Consider the following 26,475-nt stretch of genomic DNA (forward strand, 5'->3'; position numbering starts at 1 on the left):
CACGAGCTTCAGGGATGCGCTCAAAAAACGCAGCTGAAACGCGTCTGCCCTCGGTAGTAAACAACTGTTCATATTTTTTTCATAATTATTTCATTTGAAGAAATGAAAGACGAAAATATTTGTATTTAATAAAGAAAAGAGGCGATATGTGGGACAAATGTTAAATAATAACGAATGAATATTAAGTCCCAGATTTTTGAAGATTAAAAATGCCTGCTGTTACGCAGTTCCAGTAAGCTATTAAAATTAATTCAGCACACAAGTCTGTATTCAGTTAATCACTTTAAGGGTTATTTCATGATGGTAAGAGTTAACTAGATTATCTCTTACTGTAGTAAGAGTTAATCTAGCAGTGGGTGTTTTGTCTTCCACTGACGTCTCATCAGAAGCTCATCTACTTCCTCAAATGTTACTTTCTTTCACTTTTCGTTTTGGTGGAGCTCAAACTACAGAAAGAAACGTAAATTACACATTTGTATAAAGGTGAGTTAAAATTCCCTTTCTGCACCTGTTATTTGACTGTAGGAAGTGCTGCTTGTTGGTAATGTGGTTGGATGTAGGTATTCTCACTGATGTTTAGAGGTTTACAGTGTAATCTCTTGACTAGCTTTCTTATCTCTTGTTTATACTCACTGTATTATTCTGTGTACATATTTACATTATTATAATGTTGCTTGTTGTAAAGTCAGTCGTTTTATGCTGGACTTTAAATAACCTATTTTTCATTTTTAAAATAAGTTTAGATAAATACAATTAATACCACCATTAATTATTTATTGTTTTTATGTAGATTAAAGCATGGCTGTGCCCTACACCACTGGCAACTTGAGGAAAGGTAACTTTAACATTACATATATTTAATTTACCATAATAGATCTAATTGGAAATGTAAAAGATTTCAAATACTCCTCCTCCTACTACTACTACTACCACTGCTACAACTGCTGCTAATCATCATTATCATTTTTATCCGTAAATTCTTATACAGCAACCACATATCTAATACAGTATATAATCACTGGTTCTTATATATAAGAATATGATGACAGTAACAATAAACATCCATCCATCCATCATCCGTAACTGCTTATCCTGTGCAGGGTCATGGGCAAACTGGAGCCTATCCCAGCTGACTATGGGCGAGAAGTAGGGTACACCCTGGACAAGCCACCAGGCCATTGCAGGGCTGACACATAAAGACAAACAACTGTTCACACTCACACCTACGGTCAATTTAGAGCCACCAGTTAGCCTAACCTGCATGTCTTTGGACTGTGGGGGAAACTGGAGCACCCAAAGGAAACCCACGCAGACACGGGAAGAACATGCAAACTCCACACAGAAAGGCCCCCGTCAGCCGCTGGGCTCGAACCCAGAACCTTCTTGCTGTGAGGCGACAGTGCTAACCACTATACCACCGTGCTGCCCCAATAATAAAAATGGTGTTGTAATAATAATAATAATAATAGGCAGCATGGTGGTGTAGTGGTTAGCACTGTCACCTCACAGCAAGAAGGTTCTGGGTTTGAGCTTAGTGGCCGGCGAGGGCCTTTCTGTGTGGAGTTTCCATGTTCTCCCCGTGTCTGTGTGGGTTTCCTCCGGGTGCTCCGGTTTCCCCCACAGTCCAAAGACATGCAGGTTAGATTAATTGGTGGCTCTAAATTGACCATAGGTGTGAATGTGAGTGTGAATGGTTGTTTGTCTCTGTGTCAGCCCTGCAATAACCTGCCAACTTGTCCAGGGTGTACCTTGCCTCTCGCCCATATACCCCTTTTCCACCAAATCAGTTCCAGGGCTGGTTTGGGGCCAGTGCTGGTGCTGGTTCACAACTCTTTCAACTTGTGAACCAGCTGAGAACCAGTTTGCTTTTCCATAGCTCGGGGTGCTAAGGGGAGCCACGTCATTATGTCACTGTATACATCAGTTACGTCGCTGCGTTTGCATAAACCTTGGCGCGAACATCAAAGCAGCAATACGGAGAAGAAGAAGCAGCAGCAGCAGCAACAACAATAATGGATGACTGCTGATTTACTGCATTCATGATATCTCGTCGCTTATTTAAAAATGGCGCCCTCTCGCGGTCTTGCTATTGTTGTTGGTCTTAACAACTCGCACCCCCCCCCCCCCCCCCCCCCCCCCCCGCTGACGTAAGCAGTTCTTTCCTCTAGCCCAGCAAAGAGCTGGTGCTACCCTGGAACCGGTTTTTCTGGCCCAGAGCCAGTTCTTTGTCAGTGGAAACAGAAAACCCAGTTCCAAACTAAGCACTGGCCCCGAACCAGCCCTGGAACTGATTTGGTGGAAAAGGGGTAATAGTCAGCTGGGATAGGCTCCAACTTGCCTGCGACCCTGTAGAACAGGATAAGCGGCTACAGATAATGGAATTATTATTATTATTATTATTATTATTATTATTATTATTATTACATATTTTCTCATTTCTGTTATAAAGTATATTTTATTCCAAAAGTCTGAGACCACATTGAGAATCTGGAGGTTTTTGGGTTTTTTTTTTTTTCATTTAAAATTAAACAACAAAAAAAATTGGAATATTAAAATATTTAAAACAAAGTAAGTAAATGTTAAACATCTTGATTACATTTGTGATATTGACCATGTTAACTGCTTTGCACACAAGGCCAGGTCTTATTCTTGAGTCTTATCCATTTGTTTAAAGCACGTGTTCAGACGACACTGCAGTGGATTTGATGTAACCAGATTTGAGTCATCTGATTTTACAAACTAGTGAAATCTGCATCAGCTCAAATGTGCTGTCATTATAGAAACAATGGGAAATACCAAATATTAAGATATTCTGAAAATTCATGTGAACTCAGGTTCCTGCTAACAATATAATTAAATGATCAAATTATTAAATTCACTTACTAGTGGTATCAGACAGTGGGGTCCAGAAGACCACGAGGGAAAATATGATTCTTTTGTAATTTAATACAGATATTTTCTTTACAAATTATATTAATCACAGCAACTTGAGTGATATATAATATAGATTGTTTGACATGAATTTCAAAATTTCATCGTATTTGCTATGTCCCCTTAATACTTTCTGACAGTGTGCACACGAGCTTGCACGAACTCCACAAACCCCTGATATAGTTAGGTCCATATATATTTGGACACTGACACAAATTTTGGTTTTTTACCTGTTTACTGAAACATATATTCAGGTTATAGTTATATAATGGACATGGACATAAAGTCCAGCCTTTCAGCTTTCATTTGAGGGTATCCACGTTAAAATTGGATGAAGGGTTTAGGAGTTTCAGCTCCTTAACATGTGCCACCCTGTTTTTAAAGGGACCAAAAGTAATTGGACAATTGACTCAAAGGCTATTTCATGGGCAGGTGCGGGCAATTCCTTCGTTATGTCATTCTCAATTAAGCAGATAAAAGGCCTGGAGTTGATTTGAGGTGTGGTGCTTGCATTTGGAAGATTTTGCTGTGAAGAAAACATGCAGGCAAAGGAGCTCTCCATGCAGGTGAAACAAGCCATCCTTAAGCTGCGAAAACAGAAAAAACCCATCCGAGAAATTCCTACAATATTAGGAGTGGCAAAATCTACAGTTTGGTACATCCTGAGAAAGAAAGAAAGCAAGCACTGGTGAACTCATTAGTGCAAAAAGACCTGGATGCCCACAGAAGACAACAGTGGTGGATGATCGCAGAATAATTTCCATGGTGAAGAGAAACCCCTTCACAACAGCCAACCAAGTGAACAACACTCTCCAGGAGGTAGGCCTATCAATATCCAAATCTACCATAAAGAGAAGACTGCATGAAAGTAAATACAGAGGGTTCACTGCACGGTGCAAGCCACTCATAAGCCTCAAGAATAAAAAGGCTAGATTGGACTTTGCTAAAAAACATCTAAAAAAGCCAGCACAGTTCTGGAAGAACATTCTTTGGACAGATGAAACCAAGATCAACCTCTACCAGAATGATGGAAAGAAAAAAGTATGGTGAAGGCGTGATACAGCTCATGATCCAAAGCATACCACATCATCTGTAAAACACGGCAGAGGCAGTGTGATGGCTTGGGCATGCATGGCTGCCAGTGGCACTGGGTCACTAGTGTTTACTGATGATGTGACACAGGACAGAAGCAGCCGGATGAATTCTGAGGTATTCAGAGACATACTGTGTGCTCAAATGCAGCCAAACTGATTGGTCGGCGTTTCATAATACAGATGGGCAATGACTCAAAACATAAAGCCAAAGCAACCCAGGAGTTTATTAAAGCAAAGAAGTGGAATATTCTTGAATGGCCAAGTCAGTCACCTGATCTCAACCCAATTGAGCATGCATTTCACTTGTTAAAGACTAAACTTCAGACAGAAAGGCCCACAAACAAACAGCAACTGAAAACCGCTGCAGTAAAGGCCTGGCAGAGCATTAAAAAGGAGGAAACACAGCGTCTGGTGATGTCCATGAGTTCAAGACTTCAGGCAGTCATTGCCAACAAAGGGTTTTCAACCAAGTATTAGAAATGAACATTTTATTTACAATTATTTAATTTGTCCAATTACTTTTGAGCCCCTGAAATGAAGGGATTGTGTTTAAAAAATGCTTTAGTTCCTCACATTTTTATGCAATCATTTTGTTCAACCCACTGAATTAAAGCTGAAAGTCTCAACTTCAACTACATCTGAATTGTTTTGTTCAAAATTCATTGTGGTTATGTACAGAACCAAAATTAGAAAAATGTTGTCTCTGTCCAAATATTTATGGACCTAACTGTATATTTTAGATTAAATCCATTGGAGTGTCATGAAAATGTGCTACAACAGAAGAGATTAGGCATGAGGAAAATCTATTTGTACAGAGCAGAAGGCGGCATGGTGGTGCAGTGGTTAGTGCTGTTACCTCACAGCAAAAAGGTTCTGGGTTCGAACCTGCCGGTCAGCTGGGGCTTTTTCTCACGTTCTCGTGCCTGTGTGGGTTTCCTCTGGTTTTCTCCTACAGTCCAGAGGCATATAGATTGGGTCAACTTGCTACTCTAAATTGCCCATAGATATAAATAGCTGTCTGTCTCTGTGTTAGCCCCACAGTAGATTAGCAACCTGTCCAGGGCGTACCCTGCCTCTCATCAACTGTCAGCTGGAATTGGCTCCAGCTCAACTGCAACCCACAATGGATAAGTGGTATCGTGAATAAATGTACAAAACAGTTAACATTTACTGTTAGTTAAGAACCTAAAATCTTATTATATTGAACATTTGCTTTCTTCTTTTTGTAATATTTCAAAATTGTAATTCTTTTATATTCTAATTCTTTCTTTACATTTTCAATGTTGTCTCACAAGTGTGGACCCCACTGTGACTCCTGTCTCTCTCTCTCTTTCACACACACACACACACACACACACACACACACACACACACACACACACACACACACACACGCGCGCTTTTTGACTTTTTACACATCCAATCATATTAATTGTAATTAAATAGAAAAAAGTAAGAACATGTTGTTACTTTTATTATTGGTCTGTCAATCCTCAGGCCTTAAACATGTTTGTGTAAATAAAACCTCAACATCTGTTTAGTCTGATATTTGTGATGTGTGAATCCCAGCGGAGGAAACGGCTCAGTCTCTCAGTGAGGCCATCAATACAGGAGACAAAGCCGAGGCCATCCGATGTGTAGAGCAGCTCCTTACACTGAATGTGCCTGTGTGTATGCAACTTTCTCCGGAGGCCTATTCCCAAGAGTGCATCAGGTATATTCACAACATCCTTTTGATTTTCCCTTCATTATGACTGAGAGCTGAACACAGCATTCCACTGATACACTGCAGGTTGAGAGTTGGTGTTGAGGATGCGCTATCTGATGCCTACATCACGATGCTGGTGACTCCTGGCATGATGATCTCAGAACTGAAACAGAAGGTACAAACTACTCTCGGTAGTTTCCTGCTGTGATTCATGTAGTGTGTCTTTTTTAATAAAATGCAGCCCAATGACATATTCAATTCAAGTATTTAGTTAAGGATAGGTAGAGTTGCTACTGATCAGCATAAATTCAAATGCATAGGGATATCATTACACATGGTTGGTGATAGGTGGTTGAGATGGGGGTCGTTACTGTATTAGTGCAATAGTGCATGTTCTGTCATCTTTTAGGCTGTGGTTTGTTTTTAATAGAACAGGGTTGCATTTTGCTGCTGCTCTTATGTCACTGGTTGGTAGTATAATATTAATGGCATAAAAATGAACAGACAGAATTGGTTAATTGTTTTTTTTCTCAAGCCTTCTAACATGTAAACCCTCATCTGAAGTAACTGAAGGAGAAGAAGGGAATTAATTTTGCCAGTTCTTTGAAAGAGCCTTTGAAGTATTGTTGAATATTGCCAATGTCAGCATTTCTGCTTTCTATTTCAATAAGCACTGAAAAACAGATTGAGGCTAAAACACCCACCACATCACCCCTAAATTTGTGATCTGTGTTTGACCGAGAGTTGAAAAGCAGCTATAAATATCCCTGACAGAGAATTTACTGGCGGAACCAAAAAATAATGGATTGCATTGGAAAGGATGTTTGACCATTTCCACTTCTGAATTGTGTTTCCTGTTCAGGAAATGCAGATGTTATGCAACAAGAGTAATCTGCACCTCTCGTACTTCACTCTGTTACCATTCTTCTATTTCCTTGTACAGTATTTTGCTTTGGTATTCAGTGTCCGAGGTAATACAAATGTGAAATATTAACAATATCTAGCTTTAATTGAGCTTTTGTTCAGCTGTGAATGGAGCACAGCTGTGTGTTTTAAACTTTATTACGTATGGAAGCTCTCGTTTGATTAGAGGTTTGAAATAATATTATTAGTGACTAATTATTAATTATTGGTGTATACAGTTAGTGCTGTAATGCTATACAGATCTTTTGACGATGTTCAGTAGTCTGGAAAAATAGTCAGGAGGACAATTCTTTGTCCATATGGGACGTTCAGAATGGAAACTTGAGATTGTCAATCAGTGTAGATTAGTTTTCTTTTCAACTGAAGGTCAGACTCTATTACCTTCACCAAGGATGCACCAGGACAAGGCTTCGGCAGTGTTTTTTTTCACCAAAGTTATTTTGTAAGATAGTATTATTTTTCCCTTATATCATATATTAATATGCATGTTCTAACACATTAGCGTTTCTATAGTAGCAACATACACAGGGACTTGTATGGTGGACACTCCACATAGATTACTTAGTGATAAAACAGTTTCTGCAAGGAGACATTTTCTAAGCCTTTTTGGAAGGAGTTTCCAGTATCAGTGCATCATAAGAGTCAGAGGTAAAGCTGTTTTCTGACTTAGTAAAGTATTCAAGTGTGAGGGATTTGCGGTTTCTCTGGAACATAACAAGCTGCATTTTTTTTCATGTTAACCTACAGAGAAAAATACTGAGAAAGATGATGGAAAGACTGTATAGTTACTATAACATAAGTGATAACAGGATCTAGCTTGTTTTAGGGGATCTTTTAAAACATTAAACGTAACTATAAGTGGATAAAATTATGATGTGTCATTCTTCAATTTGCCAATGTAATAAAAATATTTGGCAAGTTACTGTGGTATAAGAGGAATAAAACCCTTCAGGACATGCTGTTAGTCGCAAACAAAGAATTTCAGGGTGGCAACAGTAACTCTGCTTCATCACGCCTTCAGGAATGCAGTTGGTCTTCACAGCTTTGGGAATTCCCATACTGTGAAAATGAATGTGACTACTGTAAAAGCGTACAAGTGTGTGTTGCTTTGTAATAAACTCCACGTATATAGAAAGAAACACAGAAATATGAGTAATTATAGACCACAAAGTTTGTGAATTTCTATAAAATGTCATGTAATCTTCATCCAAGTCAACCGAATAAACAACAATTCTGCCTAAACTAATTACACACAAATATTTGTATTTTGATGTCTTCATTGTTTCAACTTCATTCAATAAGTTTGCAAACGTTTTTGTCATATCTAGTATTTCATTTTTGCTACTGTGTGCAAAAAACTAACCGGATGTTTCGCAACACCTTTGAAACAATGTTGCTGGGAAACATGAAACCTTTGGCACAAATCTGTGTTTTAAAAAAAGGGTAGAGCACAACAACAACAAAAGCTCATTTCATCTATGAAACGTGGTGGTGGGAGCATCATGGTTTGAGGCTTGAAATCACTGAGGGATTTATTTATTCAGTCAGCTTCTGCAATCTTTTATCCTGGTCAGGGTTGCAGTGGATTCCGAACCTATTCTGGAAACACTGAGCACAAGGCCCTGGATGGGTCAAATTCAAAATTGTGGGGGGGAACTTTACACAAGAATGTCAGAATAGAGATCTGACACCTGAAGCTTAATGCCTCAGACTTTATCCCAAATAAGATTATATGCCATGCCCTGAGAAGGACTGTTCATACAAGAAATCCCAGAAATATTGAGAAACTAAAGCTGTTTTGTTTTGTCTGGTTTTTAGGATGAAACTGTCTAAAATTGTGTGTAACTACAGTAAATGTTTGTTGCATAAGGCAGCTCTCCCGGTCTTGAAATACAAGGGTTCACATCTTTACTGTATTATTATGACTTGGATTCGTAATTAACAAATGTTTTATTACAACTGTGTTTGTTTCAGTGTAATTCAGACTCCTGAACCCTCCAGCCATTTAAACATTTAATGTTCTTCTCTTTAACTGTGTGATGATATCTGTTTTTCCCGTTTACTCACAGGTTAATCGAGACTATGGCTTCCACCCGTCACAACAGTGCTGGATCATAGGAAAGCGTTTTGCTAAGGATGGAGACACTCTACTCAGCCACAATGTGACCAGTGATGATGATCTGGCATTTCTCTTCATCAGGTCTGCCCATTCTGCCAATCTTAGCCGTGAACAGCAGAAACAAGAGGAGCAGGACAGGAAGATAGGCGGTATAAATACTTTCTCCTTACTGTTCCTTGAACAGTTCCTACTGTTATCCAGCTAATAAATTTCTGAATGTTGTAGAACTTTTGGTTCTGACAGTGGTGCTTGAAAGTTTGTGAACCCTTTTGAAGTTTCTAGATTTCTGCATAAATATGACCTAAATCATCATCAGATTTTCACACAAGTCCTAAAAGTAGATAAAGAGAACCCAGTTAAACAAACAAGACAAAAATAGTGTACTTGAACATTTGTTTATTGAGGAAAATGATCCAATATTACATATGTGTGTGGCAAAGTTACTAGAATGTTATACAGGTTTTCTGAAAACACCTGTATATGTTCTTGCAACATTTCTGCAACATCTTTTTAGTTGTAGGAACTAATTTACCTAACTTTGAACATTTGTAAGGACAATTATAAGTCAAGCCTTATTTTACATTTTTGGAACAATCCAAGATATTTATTGCAATGTGGCACAGCTGTAAGAATTTTATGGATACATTATAAAAATGTTCTGCTGAATGACATAAATAATAAAACAATGGCATATGACTTTCGTGTAGGGCTGACGTGGTTTTGTGTTTTCAGTGGGACTGCAATGCGGTAGATTTATTTTTATTTCCCTGGCATATAATGCAGGGGGATATAGCTATCGCTCTGTCCGTCTGTTTGTCTGTAAACATTTTAGTTTCTGGAACATAACTCAAAAACTATTAGGAATTTTTTTTAACAAAACCTCACAGTTATGTTAAGTGCCTAGAGGAGTTGTGCCTTTTGACATTTTGGGATTTCTGTGATTTTTTTTTTTTTTTTTTTCTGTATTTCCATGGCAACCAATTCAACTTAGGAGAATTTGGAGTGGGGTTTCATGTGGGGGACGGGGGGATATGTCATCTCCTGATGACACTTGTTATTCATTGTTATAGCCTTTTTAATGATACCATGCATGTATAGTGACTGAATGAATCTGATAACTTCTGCAGTGGTCAAGTTGGGTCCTAATATCGATGAGTCTCAGGGAAGGGGGTGTGGCCTCTCTGTCTCCCAGTCCCAAAGAGGCACGGTCTATGTTCTTGTCAGTCTCATGAAGGAGGCCACACTGGGCCTTTACTGGGACTGCAGTCTCCTTAAATCTTATTCTGGAAATGTGTACAGAAGTAAATCACATTGCACTAAATCATGATGCCACTGAATTAAATCATATTTATAGAATTATACAGAATCATAGTCACTTTACTCAGACAGGCAGGCTCCTTAATGCTTATTCTGGAACTGTGCACAGTACAAACTCATACTGCATTGAAGCTGTCTGTTTTGGTGGATTAAGTTACTAGCTGCTTTAAATGTATATTTCATGAATTTCACTGATAGACATACAGTGCCTTGAAAAAGTATTCATACCCCTTGAACTTTTTCACATTTTTCCACCTTACAACCACAAACTTAAAAGTTTTTTTATTGAGATTTTATGTGATAGACCAACACAGAGTAGCACATAATTGTGAAGTGAAACGAAAATGATAAATGGTCTTCAAAATTTTAAGCAAATAAAAATCTGAAAAATGTGGTGTGCATTAGTATTCAGCCCCCTGTACTCTGATACCTCTAAATACAATCCAGTGGAATCAATTGCCTTCAGAAGTCATCTAATTAGTTAATAGAGTCCTACTGTGTGTAATTTACTCTCAGCATAAATACACTTGTTCTGTGAAGGCCTCAGTGGTTTGTTAGAGAATACTGAAGAACAAACAGCATCATGAAGACCAAAGAACTCACCAGACAGGTCAGGGATAAAGTTCTGGAGAAGTTTAAAGCAGGGTTAGGTTATAAAAAAATATCCCAAGCTCTGAACATCTCAAGAAGCACTGTTCAATCCATCATTCAAAAATGGAAAAAGTATGGCACAACTGCAAACGTACCAAGACATGGCTGTCCACCTAAACTGACAGAGCGAGCAAGGAGAGCACTGGTCAGAGAAGCAACCAAGAGGCCCATGATCAGTCTAGAGGAGCTGCAGAAATCCACAGCTCAGGTGGGAGAATCTGTGCACAGGACAACTATAAGTCGTACACTCCACAAATCTGGTCTTTTTGAAAGAGTGGCAAGAAGAAAGCCATTGCTGAAAGACAGGCATAAGAAGTCCTGTTTGCAGTTTGGCAGAAGCCATGTAGGGGACACAGCAAACATGTGGAAGAAGGTGCTTTGGTCAGATGCGACCAAAGTTGAACTTTTTGGCCTAAATGCAAAGCGCTATGTGTGGCGGAAAACTAACACTGCTCATCACCCTGCACATACCATCCCCACTGTGAAACATGGTGGTGGCAGTATCATGCTATGGGGATGCTTTTCTTCAGCAGGGACAGGGAAGCTGGTCAGAGTTGATAGGAAGATGGATGGAGCTAAATACAGGGCAATCCTGGAAGAAAACCTGTTGGAGGCTGCAAAAGACTTGAGACTGGGAAGAAGATTCACCTTCCAGCAAGACAATGACCCTAAACATACAGCCAGAGCTACAATGGAATGGTTTAGATCAAAGAATATTCATGTGTTAGAATGGCCCAGTCAAAGTCCAGACCTAAATCCCATCGAGCATCTGTGGCAAGACTTGAAAATTGCTGTTCACAGACGCTCTCCATCCAATCTGGCTGAGCTTGAGCTATTTTGCAAAGAAGAATGGGCAAAAATTTCAGTATCTAGATGTGCAAAGCTGGTAGAGACATACCACAAAAGACTTGCAGCTGTAATTGCAGCAAAAGGTGGCTCTACAAAGTATTGACGCAGGGGGGCTGAATCCTAATGCACATCACATTTTTCAGATTTTTATTTGTTTAAAAATTTGAAGATCATTTTCGTTTCACTTCGCAATTATGTGCTACTCTGTGTTGGTCTATCACATAAAATCTCAATAAAAACTTTTAAGTTCGTGGTTGTAAGGTGGAAAAATGTGAAAAAGTTCAAAGGGTATTAATACTTTTTCAAGGCACTGTACACACCTCTTAGCTTTACAGTGTTCATGTGACTGCAGTTCAAGTCTATGTCATAAACTTGACTATAAAAGGTCATACAACCCTGCTGTTTGACATTAAAAATTAGCAACCTTTAAGACTATGCTATCAGTTGCAAATGTACTAGCACTGATCTCGACTCAGTAATGAATGTGCTGCATGTACAGTACTGTTCAAGTCTTAGGCACCTTATTTTTTTCATACAAACTTTGTTAGAGATTTCTATTTTATGACTTCTACATTATCGAGTCAATACAAAAAACATTTTGGAGTTCCAAATATTCGTTTTCCAGCACAAAATTAAATGTTACAGAAATATAAAAGTTTGTGTCTGAGCAGCATATTCCATAAGAGACCACTTTTCAGATTAAAAAAGAAAACATAATGAAGGCTACTGGGTTTTGCTGCAAAATTAAGAAGCAAGTGTGACAGTCAAAGTGTCCAGAAGAACTGTGGCTGGTTCTGCAAGATGCTCAGTAAAACCTACAGCTCATTTCCTTATGACTTTGTTTCGTTTATTATGGCTTACTGCTGTTTATAGTTTTTTTTTTTAATGTTGAAACATTTCATTTAATTCTTTTTAAGCCATTTTTTTTTGTCTACAGCATTTCTTTACATGTGCCTAAGACTTTTGCACAGTACTGTACATCTGAAGCTGTACATGAAAATGAATATGTAGCAACCTGAATGCCACCTAAATTGCTTTTATTGCTGTCTTAAGGTATAATTGAGAACATTGAGGTGCTCAGTAGAGGTCCAGCAGAATTGGGAGCACGACGCAAAGAACCTCAAGTGTCTCCTGTACCAAAACCTCACCCAAAGCCTCCTCCTAAACCAGTGGTAAGGTTTGAACCATCCTTTTTTCCAGAACATAAACTCGTTATAATAAAAAGCCTGTGGCATATTAATCTGTATGACCAATCCACAAACCACAAAATTCTTGTTTAATTACATTATTACATGTTTCTTCGCACATTTATTTTATAGTACTAGTGTATTGTTTTGAAATGTGATTCATTTTACTGACTCACTGTAGTGACATGCCTCTGTTGTGCTGTTCTACATATGTTTTCTGTCAAAATTGTGATGGTTCAAATTCCTGATCATAACCATAAAAGCAATAAAGATACAACTCTCTAGATAATACGTGAGGAGTCTGATCAATCTACAACTTCAAATCAGAAAAGGTTGGGACGGTATAGAAAATGCAAATAAAATAAGAAAGCAGTGATTTCTAAATTTATTTTGACTTGTATTTCATTGCAGACAGCATAAACTCAATATATTTCATGGGTTTTTTGGTCAACTTCTTTTCATTTGTTAATATACATCCATGCCTGTGTTTCAGGCCTGTAACACATTACAAAAAAGTTGGGATGGGAGCAATTTAGGGCTCATAATGAGGTAAAACAATTAAATAATGATGTGATTTGAAGCAGGTGATGTCAACAGGTGATTGTAATCATGATTTGATACAAAATCAGTATCCAGGAAAGGCCTAGTTTTTGAGGAGTGAAGATGAGCCAAGGATCTCCAGTTTTCAACAAATGCATGAGAAAATTATTGAAATGTTGAAAAGCAATGTTCCTCAAAGAAAGATATGAAGGGATTTGGATATTTCTTCCTCTACAGTGCCTAATATAATTAAATGATTCAAGGAGTCTGACGGAATTTTGGTGCATAAAGGGCAGGGGCGCAAGCCTAAGCTGAACATCCGTGATCTTCGATTCCTCAGACAGCACTGCATCAAAAACCGTCATTCATCTATAGCTGATATAACCACATGGGGTCAGGATTACTCTGGCAAACCTTTGTCAAGCACTACAATACGGCGTTACGGTGTACATCCACAAATGCCAGTTAAATTTTACTGTGCAAAAAAGAAGCTTGTATTAACTGTGTCCAGAAGCACCGTCAACTTCTCTGGGCTCAGCGGCATCTGGGATGGATCAACAGTGTATTGTAGTCAGATGAATCAGTATTCCAATTCTTTTTTGTAAGAAATGGATGTCGTGTGCTCCAGACCAAACACAAAAAGGTCCATCCAGACTGTTACCTGTAAGAGGACCACATTGGAAATAAGTGTATTTATGCTTTTATGTGTCATCCTCTGTGCTATTTATCCTTTTTTTTTTTTTTACATATATGAATTTTACCAAATAAATCCATACCATACCAGCAACAAGTCCAAAAGCCAGGGTCTGTCATGGTATGGGGTTGTCAGTGCTCTTGGTAAAGGTAACTTACACTTCTGTGATGGTAGCATTAATGCAGAAAAGTACATTGAGATTTTGGAGCAACATATGCTGCCTTTAAGGTGACATGTTCCAGGGAAGCCCATGCATATTTCAACAAGACAATGCAAAACCACATTCCAGAGGCATGGCTGTGGATGAAGAGTGCAGGTGCTAGACTGGTCTGCCTGCAGTCCTGGCCTGTCCCCAGTAGAGAATGAAACAATGACTCTGTACTGTTGCCCACCTTAAGACCTGTTTGCAAGAAGAATGGGACAAAGTAACACCTGTAATGCTTATCACTTGGTGTCTTTAGTCCCTAAACATCTTTTAAGTGTTGTGAGAAGGAATGGCAACATTATTCGTTTTCAAATTCATGAAGTCTCATCTCATCTCATTATCTCTAGCCGCTTTATCCTTCTACAGGGTCGCAGGCAAGCCGGAGCCTATCCCAGCTGACTACGGGCGAAAGGCGAGGCACACCCTGGACAAGTCGCCAGGTCATCACAGGGCTGACACATAGACACAGACAACCATTCACACCTACGGTCAATTTAGAGTCACCAGTTAACCTAACCTGCATGTCTTTGGACTGTGGGGGAACCGGAGCACCCGGAGGAAACCCACGCAGACACGGGGAGAACATGCAAACTCCACACAGAAAGGCCCTCGCTGGCCACGGGGCTCGAGCCCAGACCTTCTTGCTGTGAGGCGACAGCACTAACCACTACGCCACCATGCCACCTGTTTGAAAATTATATATCACTGAAATGTCCAAGAAAGAATTAAATAAATGTCTAACCACAAATTCATGAAGTAAAACATCAAATAATGTACTATTGTATTGTTTTGAATGCAATACAGGTCAAAGATTATTTACAAATCTTTGTTTTCAGTTTTAATTTCAATTTCAACATACTGTCCCAAGTTTTTCTGATTTGGAGTTGTACACAGTGCCAAGGGAGTGACACAAGGATCAGATCCTGCTAGGTATACAGTAAATAGTATAAGTACCCTAAAGGAAAATGTAACAGTAAAATATCATAACCTAAAAAATCAACAGAATGGAATAATTTATATTTTAAAAAATGAAGAAATACTTTTCAAAGTGGGACAAAAGGCCGTCTCTGTGGAATTTGGCTTGTTCTTCCCATGTTGTCATCTTCTAAGTGTGAATGAGTGTATTTTTGCCATCATACCTACGTTATTTTGTGCTTATTGAGCATTCTTCCTGTTTTTCATGTGTTGCATGTAACCCAAAGTGTTTTGTGTTTGTGCCACTATGATTTCACACGAGCAAAATGTCTGTGTTGTGGTTCTAGATAGGATGGACGTGTTTGCTTTGCACATATGTGAACAAACCCACACGACCAGGGTGTGCAATGTGCAGTGCTGAGAGACCAGAAAACTATAAAATCCCAGATATATACAAACCAGATGAAGAGGAAACACGCAGACTTCAGCAAGAAGAGCTGGCCAGTCTACAGTATGAACAGGTAAGATTTATTATTATTATTATTCTTTCTGTCATGTGTGTTTCCAAGATACTTTTCTACTCAGCACAGCTGTAAAGAGTGGTTATTTGAGTTACTGCACATTTCTTGCCAGCTTGAATGAATCTGGTCATTCTCCTCTGACCTTTCTCATCAAGAAAGCTTTTCCACCCACAGAACTGCTGCTCACCGAATGTCTTTTTTTTTTCTTCTTGTACCATTCTGTTGAAACTCCAGAGATTGTTTCACTGAAATTACTAGAAGATCAGCGGTTTTACATATGGAGAAGCAGACTATCTCCTAGTCATTAAAAGACACCAGTAATTATTATATCCACATTCACTGGATATGAGCAATCGTGCACTCTGACTGGCTACTCTACTACTAGGCTATCAGCTGATATACTGTGAGTAGAGAAAAACAAAATGGCAGAGCATTTTGCTGAACCAACTGAGGATGAAATAAAAACTCTACTCACAACCCCCCCCACCCCCCCAAAAAAAGCAACAAAATATGGAATGAATGTCAGGGATTGGTAGTAGACGGATTTAAGTGCAGAATATAGTTTATTTAATAATAAGTGACAAACAGGCAGACAATCCAAATCGGCAGGCAATCTCATGAACAGGAAATGAGCAAAAAGTCGGGCAAGGCACAAACAGACTATCACAGACACAGAGAAAAATGGAAACGAGGAACAGGCACAGGAATCAGAAAACCAGGAAATCTACACAAAAATTAAGGCTCAGTAATGCGTACAAATGTCACGTAATACTTTGCACAGAGTGTGCGTTGACACAGTCCTTTTATAGGCACACTGATGTGTCTTAATCACACGCAAATGTGTATCATTAACAGCGTGTGTGCGAGCATCCACTTGACACACACGCAGTCCGGAGCGCTCCCGAGAGTCTATCTGGTGCGTGCGCCAAAGTGCGCAGGACTGACAATGAAAGTATTTGATGGTAAGAACATTTTTTTTCAAGATTTATTATTATAGCATTTTTCATAAATTTTTACTGTCATTTTGCCAGTTTGTTTACATTCTTCATCCTTAAGCATGAAAATTTGTTGAATTTTTTAGGCTGGTTCAAAAGCGTAAAGAAGTTTGAAAATTATCATCTCATCTCATTATCTCTAGCCAATTTATCCTGTTCTACAGTGTCGCAGGCAAGCTGGAGCCTATCCCAGCTGACTACGGGCGAAAGGTGGGGTACACCCTGGACAAGTCGCCAGGTCATCACAGGGCTGACACATAGACACAGACAACCATTCACACTCACACTCGCACCTACGGTCAATTTAGAGTCACCAGTTAACCTAACCTGCATGTCTTTGGACTGTGGGGGAAACCGGAGCACCCGGAGGAAACCCACGCAGACACAGGGAGAACATGCAAACTCCGCACAGAAAGGCCCTCGCCGGCCACGGGGCTCGAACCCGGACCTTCTTGCTGTGAGGCGACAGCACTAACCACTTCGCCACCGTGCCGCCTGTTTGAAAATTATATATCACTGAAATGTCCAAGAAAGAATTAAATAATGCCGCTTTTCCACTACAAACGCGGCTGAGCCGTGCCGTGCTGAGTCGAGCTGAGTCGGGCTGAGCGGGGCTGTTGGAGTTGCATTTCGACTACAACCGCGCTGAACCGTGCTGGCTGGAAGTGGGTGGACACATTGGGTGGAGTTAGCGAAAGTGGGTGGACGTCATGTGATGTCGTTAAGCAGCGCAAACAGTGACATCAGTGACAGTGGCGGAACAAGTCAGAGCCGGGCCGGGGGCGGGGCAAATGACCGGGCCCTTTATTAAAGCTTATCATAACATCATTTTAGGCTACAAAATGTCCGCAACTGCGGTGTTTACCAATTTCAACACTACCGGGTGCAACTATGTTATTTAGTACATCAAGTCCTTCAAACGAACATGTAACTCAGAAACAAAAAACATTAGGATACTGTACATGGCTCATAATAAAACATCAATAGCCTATACTGCGCACATTATTTGAAGGGCATACGAATGAGCGCTCAGAGTGGTGACAGGAAGAGTCAGAAATAAAAGGAGGGCGGTGCAAACCTCACTGAATGCACTGTGTTTACCAATTTCAACACTACGGGGTGCAACTATGTTATTTAGTACATTAAGTCCTTCAAACGAGCATGTAACTCAGAAACAAAAAAACATTCGGCGACATACTGTACAGGGCTCATAATAAAACATCAATAGCCTACTGCGCGCATTATTTGAAGGGCATACGACGAGCCTTGCGCTCCGCGAACTCGTCCACGATGCTCTGTATGTCACTGATTCAGTGAGCTTTTAAGCGGTAGTCTCACGACCCGAATAGTAAACAATAAACATGGAGGACATGGAGTCGTTAGTGTTGCTGGTCTTGGTGCTGTGGCTTGACAACGCCAACAGATACTGGCAAGAGCGTATAGATGAGGCGAGGCGCATAAGGCTTCAGAAATTCTCGTAATTATTCTTCTTCCGGGTTTGCGGTGTTTACAGATCCCAGCGCGCTCGCGGGGCGTGTGTGGGCATGTGAGGACACTCCTCCTCACCAATCAGTGCACAGGGGAGTGTCTGCTCACGCCCCCAGCCTCAGTCAGCACGGTTTGGCTCGCTTCAGCCCTACCCCAAAACGGTGCGAGTTTTAGGGGCTAAGCAGGGCTGAAACGAGCTGAGTCGTGCTGGTTTTTGGTAGTCGAAACGCGAGCCGTGTCGGGCCGAAGTGAGCTGAAGCGAGCTGAAGTGAGCTGAAAAAGGGTAGTGGAAAAGGGCCATAAATGTCTCAAGATATTCTATACCTCAGCACAACAGCAAGATGGCACTTTCTACAAAAAAACCCCCCACTAAAGTCAATTTGTGCAGCCATTGACAGGTTTTTAAGAAGTCCGCCTGAGTGGAAATTATTTTGTTGAAAGTTTTGTATAAAGTTTTTATTTATTGAATTTGCAAAAAAAAAAAAAAAGCTCTGTTTCTCAACATCCAGTGAATGTGGACATAATAAAACAATTATTCCACTGAATCTCTTTGTACATGGCTTATAGCCAACTTGGTGCTACGCACCTTGTTAGCTATCAGCTCATGTACGACTCGATTTCATGGAATAATTGTTAATTATGACCAAGAGCTATGAACACACTTGTAAGATATGTCAATTATTGTAATATATAAAGTGAATGGTGTGTGAACAGGAAACTCTGATATATTTCAAGTCATTGCTTTCCAAACTAAATCAGTTTGAATTGAATAATACAACTGGGTCATTTCAGTTTTATATAATGCATTTTAGTAATAAGCATTAGCTAATAATTTGTAATAAATTCTGATGACTGATGAAATATAAATACTGTATAAACAGTCTTTGGTACTAGAATTTTGGAAGCTGCGGTATGTATCAAGTTAAGAGTAAAACACTTCAGGATGTGCTGTTATAGGAAAATGAAGCAAAGGAGGACTATTTCCACTCTGGAGTTGTTTTTTATTCCTCTTATACCACAGCAACTTTCCAATGACTATGAAAAACAATACAACATACCTTTTATCCATTTATAGTTACATTTAATATTGTAAAATACCCATGAAACAAGGTAGTTCCTGTTATCACTTACATAATAACAGCTATAAACAGTCATTCCCTCACTTTCACATCAGAATCAGAATTACTTTATTAATCCCCGGAGGGAAATTCAAATTTGCTACCAAGCTCCTGAATCAAAGAAGAAGTAAACATGTCTAAAAATAGAAGATAAAATCATTTGAAAAAAGAATAAATAAAATAAAATACGTTTAAATAAGTTCAATAACTTAAGTAAAAGCAAAATGAAGTGATTTTATATACAACCCTGATTCCAAAAAAGTTGGGACAAAGTACAAATTGTAAATAAATACGAAATGCAATAATTTACAAATCTCAAAAACTGATATTGTATTCACAATAGAACATAGACAACATATCAAATGTCGAAAGTGAGACATTTTGAAATTTCATGCCAAATATTGGCTCATTTGAAATTTCATGACAGCAACACATCTCATAAAAAGTTGGGACAGGGGCAATGAGAGACTGGAAAAGTTAAAGGTACGAAAAAGGAACAGCTGGAGGACCAAATTGCAACTCATTAGGTCAATTGGCAATAGGTCATTAACATGACTGGGTATAAGAAGAGCATCTTGGAGTGGCAGCGGGTCTCAGAAGTAAAGATGGGAAGAGGATCACCAATCCCCCTAATTCTGCGCCAACAAATAGTGGAGCAATATCAGAAAGGAGTTCGACAGTGTAAAATTGCAAAGAGTTTGAACATATCATCATCTACAGTGCATAATATCATCAAAAGATTCAGAGAATCTGGAAGAATCTTTGTGCGTAAGGGTCAAGGCCGGAAAACCATACTGGGTGCCCGTGATCTTCGGGCCCATAGACGGCACTGCATCACATACAGGCATGCTTCTGTATTGGAAATCACAAAATGGGCTCAGGAATATTTCCAGAGAACATCATCTGTGAACACAATTCACCGTGCCATCCACCGTTGCCAGCTAAAACTCTATAGTTCAAAGAAGAAGCTGTATCTAAACATGATCCAGAAGCGCAGACGTCTTCTCTGGGCCAAGGCTCGTTTAAAATGGGCCGTGGCAAAGTGGAAAACTGTTCTGTGGTCAGACGAATCAAAATTTGAAGTTCTTTATGGAAATCAGGGACGCCGTGTCATTCGGACTAAAGAGGAGAAGGACGACCCAAGTTGTTATCAGCGCTCAGTTCAGAAACCTGTATTTCTGATGGTATGGGGTTGCATTAGTGTGTGTGGCATGGGCAGCATACACATCTGGAAAGACACCATCAATGCTAACAGGTATATCCAGGTTCTAGAGCAACATATGCTCCCATCCAGACGACGTCTCTTTCAGGGAAGACCTTGCATTTTCCAACATGACAATGCCAAACCACATACTGCATCAATTACAGCATCATGGCTGCATAGAAGAAGGGTCCGGGTACTGAACTGGCCAGCCTGCAGTCCAGATCTTTCACCCATGATAGAAAACATTTAGCGCATCATAAAACGGAAGATACAACAAAAAAGACCCAAGACAGTTGAGCAACTAGAATCCTACATTAGACAAGAATGGGTTCACATTCCTATCCCTAAACTTGAGCAACTTGTCTCCTCAGTCCCCAGATGTTTACAGACTGTTGTAAAGAGAAAAGGGGATGTCTCACAGTGGTAAACATGGCCTTGTCCCAACTTTTTTGAGATGTGGTGTTGTCAGGAAATTTAAAATCACCTAATTTTTCTCTTTAAATGATACATTTTCTCAGTTTAAACATTTGATATGTCATCTATGTTCTATTCTGAATAAAATATGGAATTTTGAAACTTCCACCTCATTGCATTCCATTTTTATTTACAATTTGTACTTTGTCCCAACTTTTTTGGAATCAGGGTTGTACAATGATTCCTATATACATATATTGCACCTGAGTTAAGGATACAGTGTACACGGTAAAACAGTGTACCGGTACCACAGTTATACAGTGGCATTGTACAGCTTGACTGCAACAGGTAGGAATGATTTCCTGTGTCTCTCAGGTGTGCAGCGTGGAAGAATCAGCCGTTTACTGAATGTGCTCACTCCTGTGGCTGATCAGTTCCTCATGTAGAGGGTGGGAAGGACAGTCTAAGATTGTTTTTATTTTGGACAGTGTCCTCTTCTCCAACACCACTGTCAGAGAGTCCAGTTCCACGCCTACAACATGGCCGGCCTTCCTGATGATCTTATTGAGTCTGTTAGTGTCCTTCACCTTCAAGCCGCTGCCCCAGCAGACGACAGCATACAGGATGGCACTGGCCACCACAGACTCATAGAACATCCACAGCATCATTCGGCAGATGTTGAAGGACCTCAGCCTTCTCAGAAAATAGAGACAGCTCTGGCCCTTTTTGTATACAGTGTCCACGTTTTTGGACCAGTCTAGTTTATTATCCAGGTACATCCCCAGGTACTTATATTCTTCCACCACATCCACACTGACCCCTTGGATGTTAACAGGGTTCACCGGAGCCCTGATTCTCTTCAGATCAACCACCAGTTCTTTCGTCTTTGTCACATTGAACTGTAGGTGGTTCTTCCTGCTCCATGTGACAAAGTTGTCCATCACCGTCCTGTACTCACTCTCATCACCACCGGTAATACGTCCAACCACTGCAGAGTCATCAGAAAATTTCTGGAGGTGGCAGGTCTCCATGCAGTAGTTGAAATCAGTGGTGTAGAGAGTGAAAAGGAAAGGAGAAAGGACAGTCCCTTGAGGAGCCCCGGTGTTGCTGAGCACTCTGTCCGACACACAGCACTGCAAATGTATGCACTGTGGCCTGCCAGTCAAATAATCCACAATCCAGGACACCAGTGGGGCATCCACCTGCATTGCTGTTAACTTCTCACCCGGCAGAGCCAGTTGGATGGTGTCAAAAGCACTGGAGAAATAAAAAAACATGATCCTCACAGTGCTGGCTGGCTTGTCCAGGTGGTCATAGACTTTGTTGAGCAGGTAGGTGATTGCATCCTCTATTCCAAGACGGGGCTGGTAGGCGAACTGAAGGGGGTCAAGAAGTGGTTGGACCATAGGCTAGATCTGCTCCAGGATGAGTCTCTCAAGGGTCTTCATGATGTGTGACGTCAATGCCACGGGCCTGTAGTCTTTGAGGTCACTGGAACGTGGCTTCTTCGGTACAGGGACGAGGCATGATGTCTTCCACAGCACGGGGACCCTCTGAAGACCCAGGCTCATGTTGAAGACATGCTGAATTACTCCACTTAGCTGGAGGGCACAGGTCTTCAGGGCCCTGGGGCTAACACCATCCGGGCCTGCTGATTTTCCTGCATGGAGTCTCTTCAGCTGTCTTCTCACTTGCTCCTCGCTGATGATCGATGTGGAGGTGACGGGTGGAGGAGGGATGAAGGTGTTTCTGGGGGGGCTGACGGCATCAATGTCGTCTCCGTGGGGCTTACACAGTGTCTGCCAGTCTGTCACCTCAAAGCATCCCTGCAGTGTCTCGTTGGCCTTGTCTGTCCATCTCCTCACTATCTTTGATGTGGTGGGCAGTCTCTTCACCAGCGGCTCATAGCAGGTGGAGAGGTAAATCAGGTTGTGGTCTGACCTGCCCAAAGGGGGGAGGGGGGAAGAGCTGTAAGCCTCTTTAACATTAGCATACAGCAGATTTATTGTTCTTCCCTCTCTGGTAGGACAGTTCACAAATTGGGTGAAAGTGGAAAGTGTTTTGTCCAAATTAACATGATTAAAGTCACCTGAGATAGCAATGAATGCACTCGGGTGTTGAGTCTGTAGCCGGGCTATTGCAGAGTGAATAGTGTCACAAGCAGTGTTCGGGTTTGCAGAGGGGGAAACATAAACAGCCACCATGATAACATTAGAAAACTCCCTGGGCAGATAATATGGACGAAGTCTGGCAGCACACAGTTCAACATCCGGGCTGCAGATGTGCTCCTTCACGGTGATGTGAGCTGGGTTACACCACCAGTTGTTCACAAGGACAGCTGTGGCAGCAGGGGCATGGTCAAGCGCCGGTCTGTGACAGGAGGGCGGAGTCGGGGAAGGTAAGTGGCAGAATCGCTACACCTGAGGGTAATTAACCTGTGTTTTGTGTGTGTTTTCCCCAGTAAACCGCGCCCTACTTAAGGAGGGAGAGCGGAGGGGAGCTTCACCAGGGGAGACTACAGTGTGTGTGCGTGCGTGTCTCTGACTGTTGGGTTACTTTGTCTGACTGAAAAGTACGGCAATAAAGCCTTTTGTTAACCTTGATCTCTGTCCTGCCATCCTCTGTGCTCCACCCACACGTTATTCACGCTACAGTGGTGCCGAAACCCGGGACAGGTGGAGCATCAGTCCTGCAGCCCCATGGAATCCTCCCCGTTCGTGGACTTGGTCCACGCCCTCGCCACGGCTCAGCAGAGCCAGCACCAGGCACTCGTCACGCTCCGGAAGGAGCAGGAGCGCCGTTTCGAAGCCCTGGTGCTGGCTCAGCAGGAAGATCGAGAGACGTTCCGGCATCTCCTCGCGTCGGCGGGGTCCACCAGCGCCCCGGCCGCGGGCCCGTCTCCCCTCACCTTAACCAAGATGGGCCCGCAGGACGACCCCGAGGCTTTCATCACGTTGTTCAAGCAGGTCGCTGAAGCCTCGGGGTGGCCGATGGAGCAGCGCGTGGCGCGCCTCCTCCCCCTCCTGATGGGAAAGGCGCAGCTGGCCACACTACAGCTCCCCGCCGACCGCCGGCTGGCCTACGCCGACCTTCGCCGGGCTGTCCTCCAGCGCGTGGGGCGCACGCCGGAGCAGCAGCACCAGCGCTTCCGCGCGCTGCGGATGGAGGAAGTCGGCAGCCCATTCGCGTTCGGCCAGCAGCTCCGGGACGCCTGCTGGCGATGGCTGAGGGCCGAAGATCGCGACGCCGAGGGAATTATCGACCAGGTGGCGCTGGAACAGTTCATCGCCCGCTTACCAGCCGGAACCGCGGAGTGGGTCCAGTGCCACCGCCCGGCGTCACTGGATCAGGCCGTAGGACTGGCAGAGGATCATCTGGCGGCTGTTCCGGCGGCAGGACAACCAATGACATCGTCTTCTCTCTCCTCTTCTCTCTCTCTTTCTCCCCCCCCTCCTCCTCCTCCTCCTCCCGTGTCCCGTCCTCGCCCCATTCTCCCACCACGGAGGCGGGGGCCGGCTCCACCCCAGCCGGCCCGCCGCACCCGTGGTGCCCTCCCGTTTCTCCCTTCTGTGTCTGTCTCTCCCCCCCCCTCAGGTGAGTGAGCCTCAGAACACAGCTGCAGAGGGAAGGCCCGGGCCGGTTTGCTGGCGCTGCGGGGAACCGGGCCACCTGCAGCAACAGTGTGCAGCGATGGAGGTGGGGGCAGTGGTGCGGATCCCTGATGCGCCAGAAGCTGCCCTCGATCGGGCCGGAGTGTATCGCATACCGGTAAGTGTACAAGGGGTTACATATCAGGCATTGGTGGATTCAGGCTGCAATCAGACCTCGATCCGCCAAAGCCTGGTGCAAGACGAGGCATTGGGGGGAGCACAAGGGGTGAAGGTGTTGTGTGTGCACGGGGATATTCACAGCTACCCGTTGGTGTCGGTCCACATACATTTCAGAGGGGAAAAATCGATAGTGAAGGTGGCGGTTAATCCTCGCCTTACCCACTCTTTGATCTTGGGGACTGATTGGCTGGGATTTCGGGGTTTGATGGCATGCCTAGTAAAGAGTGGGTCCTGCCGGTTGACAGGGGAGGGTCCCGGTGTTGCTTTGGCTGGAGCTGCGGTCGCAGAGCCGTCTACGTCATCTCCGCGACAGAGTGAGGAGCCCCCGGCCCCTCCTCTTTCTATTGGGGAATCCCTCGCGGATTTCCCACTGGAACAATCGCGAGACGAGACTCTGCGACACGCGTTTGACCAAGTGAGAGTAATCGATGGTCAAACGCTCCAGCCGAACGCCACCCCGTCCTTCCCCTATTTTTCCATTTTGAAGGATAGGTTATACCGAGTGACGCAGGACACTCAGACGAAAGAGCGAGTCACCCAGTTGTTAATTCCAAAGAGCCGCCGGGAATTGGTATTCCAGGCGGCTCACTTTAATCCCATGGCTGGACACCTCAGGCAGGATAAGACACTCGCCTGGATAATGGCCCGATTCTATTGGCCGGGGATTCGCGGCGACGTCCGTAAGTGGTGTACAGCGTGCCGCAAATGCCAGTTAGTAAATCCAGCGGCCATTCCAAAAGCGCCCTTGCGCCCCCTACCATTAATCGAGACCCCGTTCGAAAGAATTGGGATGGATCTCGCCGGGCCATTAGATCGGTCAACACGAGGGTACCGCTTTATATTGGTTCTGGTGGACTATGCAACGTGATACCTGGAAGCAGTGCCTCTTCGCAATATCTCAGCACGCAGTATTGCAGAGGCCCTCTTCCATGTCATCTCCCGAGTTGGAATCCCGAAAGAGATTCTGACTGACCAAGGCACCTCATTTATGTCACGAACACTGAGCGAACTGTATGGGCTACTGGGTATTAAGCCGATCCGCACCAGTGTTTATCACCCACAGACAGACGGTTTAGTTGAACGGTTCAATCGCACCCTCAAGAATATTATCAAAAAATTCGTAAGTGAGGACGCACATAACTGGGTTAAGTGGCTCGAACCCTTGTTTGCAGTGCGAGAGGTCCCCCAAGCCTCCATGGGGTTCTCCCCATTTTAATTATTATATGGGCGTAAGCCGCGTGGCATCTTAGATGTACTGCGGGAAAATTGGGAGGAGGGTCCTTCACAGAGCAAAAACGAAATTCAGTACGTTATGGATCTGCGCGCAAAACTCCACACACACACCCACCTAACTCAGGAGAATTTGCGGCAGGCCCAGGAACGGCAAACCCGCCTGTACAACAAGGGCACGCACCTTAGAGAGTTCACTCCGGGAGATAAGGTACTCGTCCTGTTGCCCACGTCGAGCTCCAAATTAATTGCCAAGTGGCAAGGACCCTTTGAGGTCACACGGCGAGTCGGGGACGTCGACTATGAGGTTAGGCGAACGGACAGGGAGGGGGCGCTACAGATCTACCACCTCAATCTGCTAAAACTCTGGAACGAGGAGGTCCCCGTGGCGTTGGTGTCGGTAGTTCCGGAGAAGGCGGAGCTGGGGCCGGAGGTCCAAAAAGGGACATTGGCATCTCGTACCTCTCCGGTCCCCTGTGGAGACCACCTCTCCCCGACCCAACTCATGGAGGTCGCCCAGTTGCAGGCCGAGTTTTCGGAT

At 42.7% G+C, this 26,475-nt stretch overlaps 1 protein-coding gene across 3 annotated transcripts in view; it reads left to right on the forward strand.

The window, feature by feature from the left end:
* Nucleotides 1-2: 2 nt before the first annotated feature.
* rbck1 (RanBP-type and C3HC4-type zinc finger containing 1) overlaps nucleotides 3-26,475 on the forward strand; it is a 36,084-nt gene continuing 9,611 nt past the window's right edge. Inside the window, exons 1-7 of one of the 3 annotated variants that reach the window (XR_009651630.1) lie at nucleotides 3-483; nucleotides 791-835; nucleotides 5,595-5,739; nucleotides 5,818-5,908; nucleotides 8,727-8,925; nucleotides 12,647-12,765; nucleotides 15,482-15,655. Coding sequence is in view for 2 of the 3 variants with exons in the window: in XM_060910004.1 (XP_060765987.1) it covers nucleotides 799-835; nucleotides 5,595-5,739; nucleotides 5,818-5,908; nucleotides 8,727-8,925; nucleotides 12,647-12,765; nucleotides 15,482-15,655 (765 nt within the window). In the remaining variant the exon portion in view is untranslated. Of the gene's footprint in view, nucleotides 484-790; nucleotides 836-5,566; nucleotides 5,740-5,817; nucleotides 5,909-8,726; nucleotides 8,926-12,646; nucleotides 12,766-15,481; nucleotides 15,656-26,475 lie in introns of all 3 variants that reach the window. The other 2 variants (XM_060910004.1, XM_060910005.1) reach the window with 2 other exon arrangements.

The sequence above is a fragment of the Neoarius graeffei genome, chromosome 26 (genome assembly GCF_027579695.1).
Source record: "Neoarius graeffei isolate fNeoGra1 chromosome 26, fNeoGra1.pri, whole genome shotgun sequence".
NCBI lineage: Eukaryota > Metazoa > Chordata > Actinopteri > Siluriformes > Ariidae > Neoarius > Neoarius graeffei.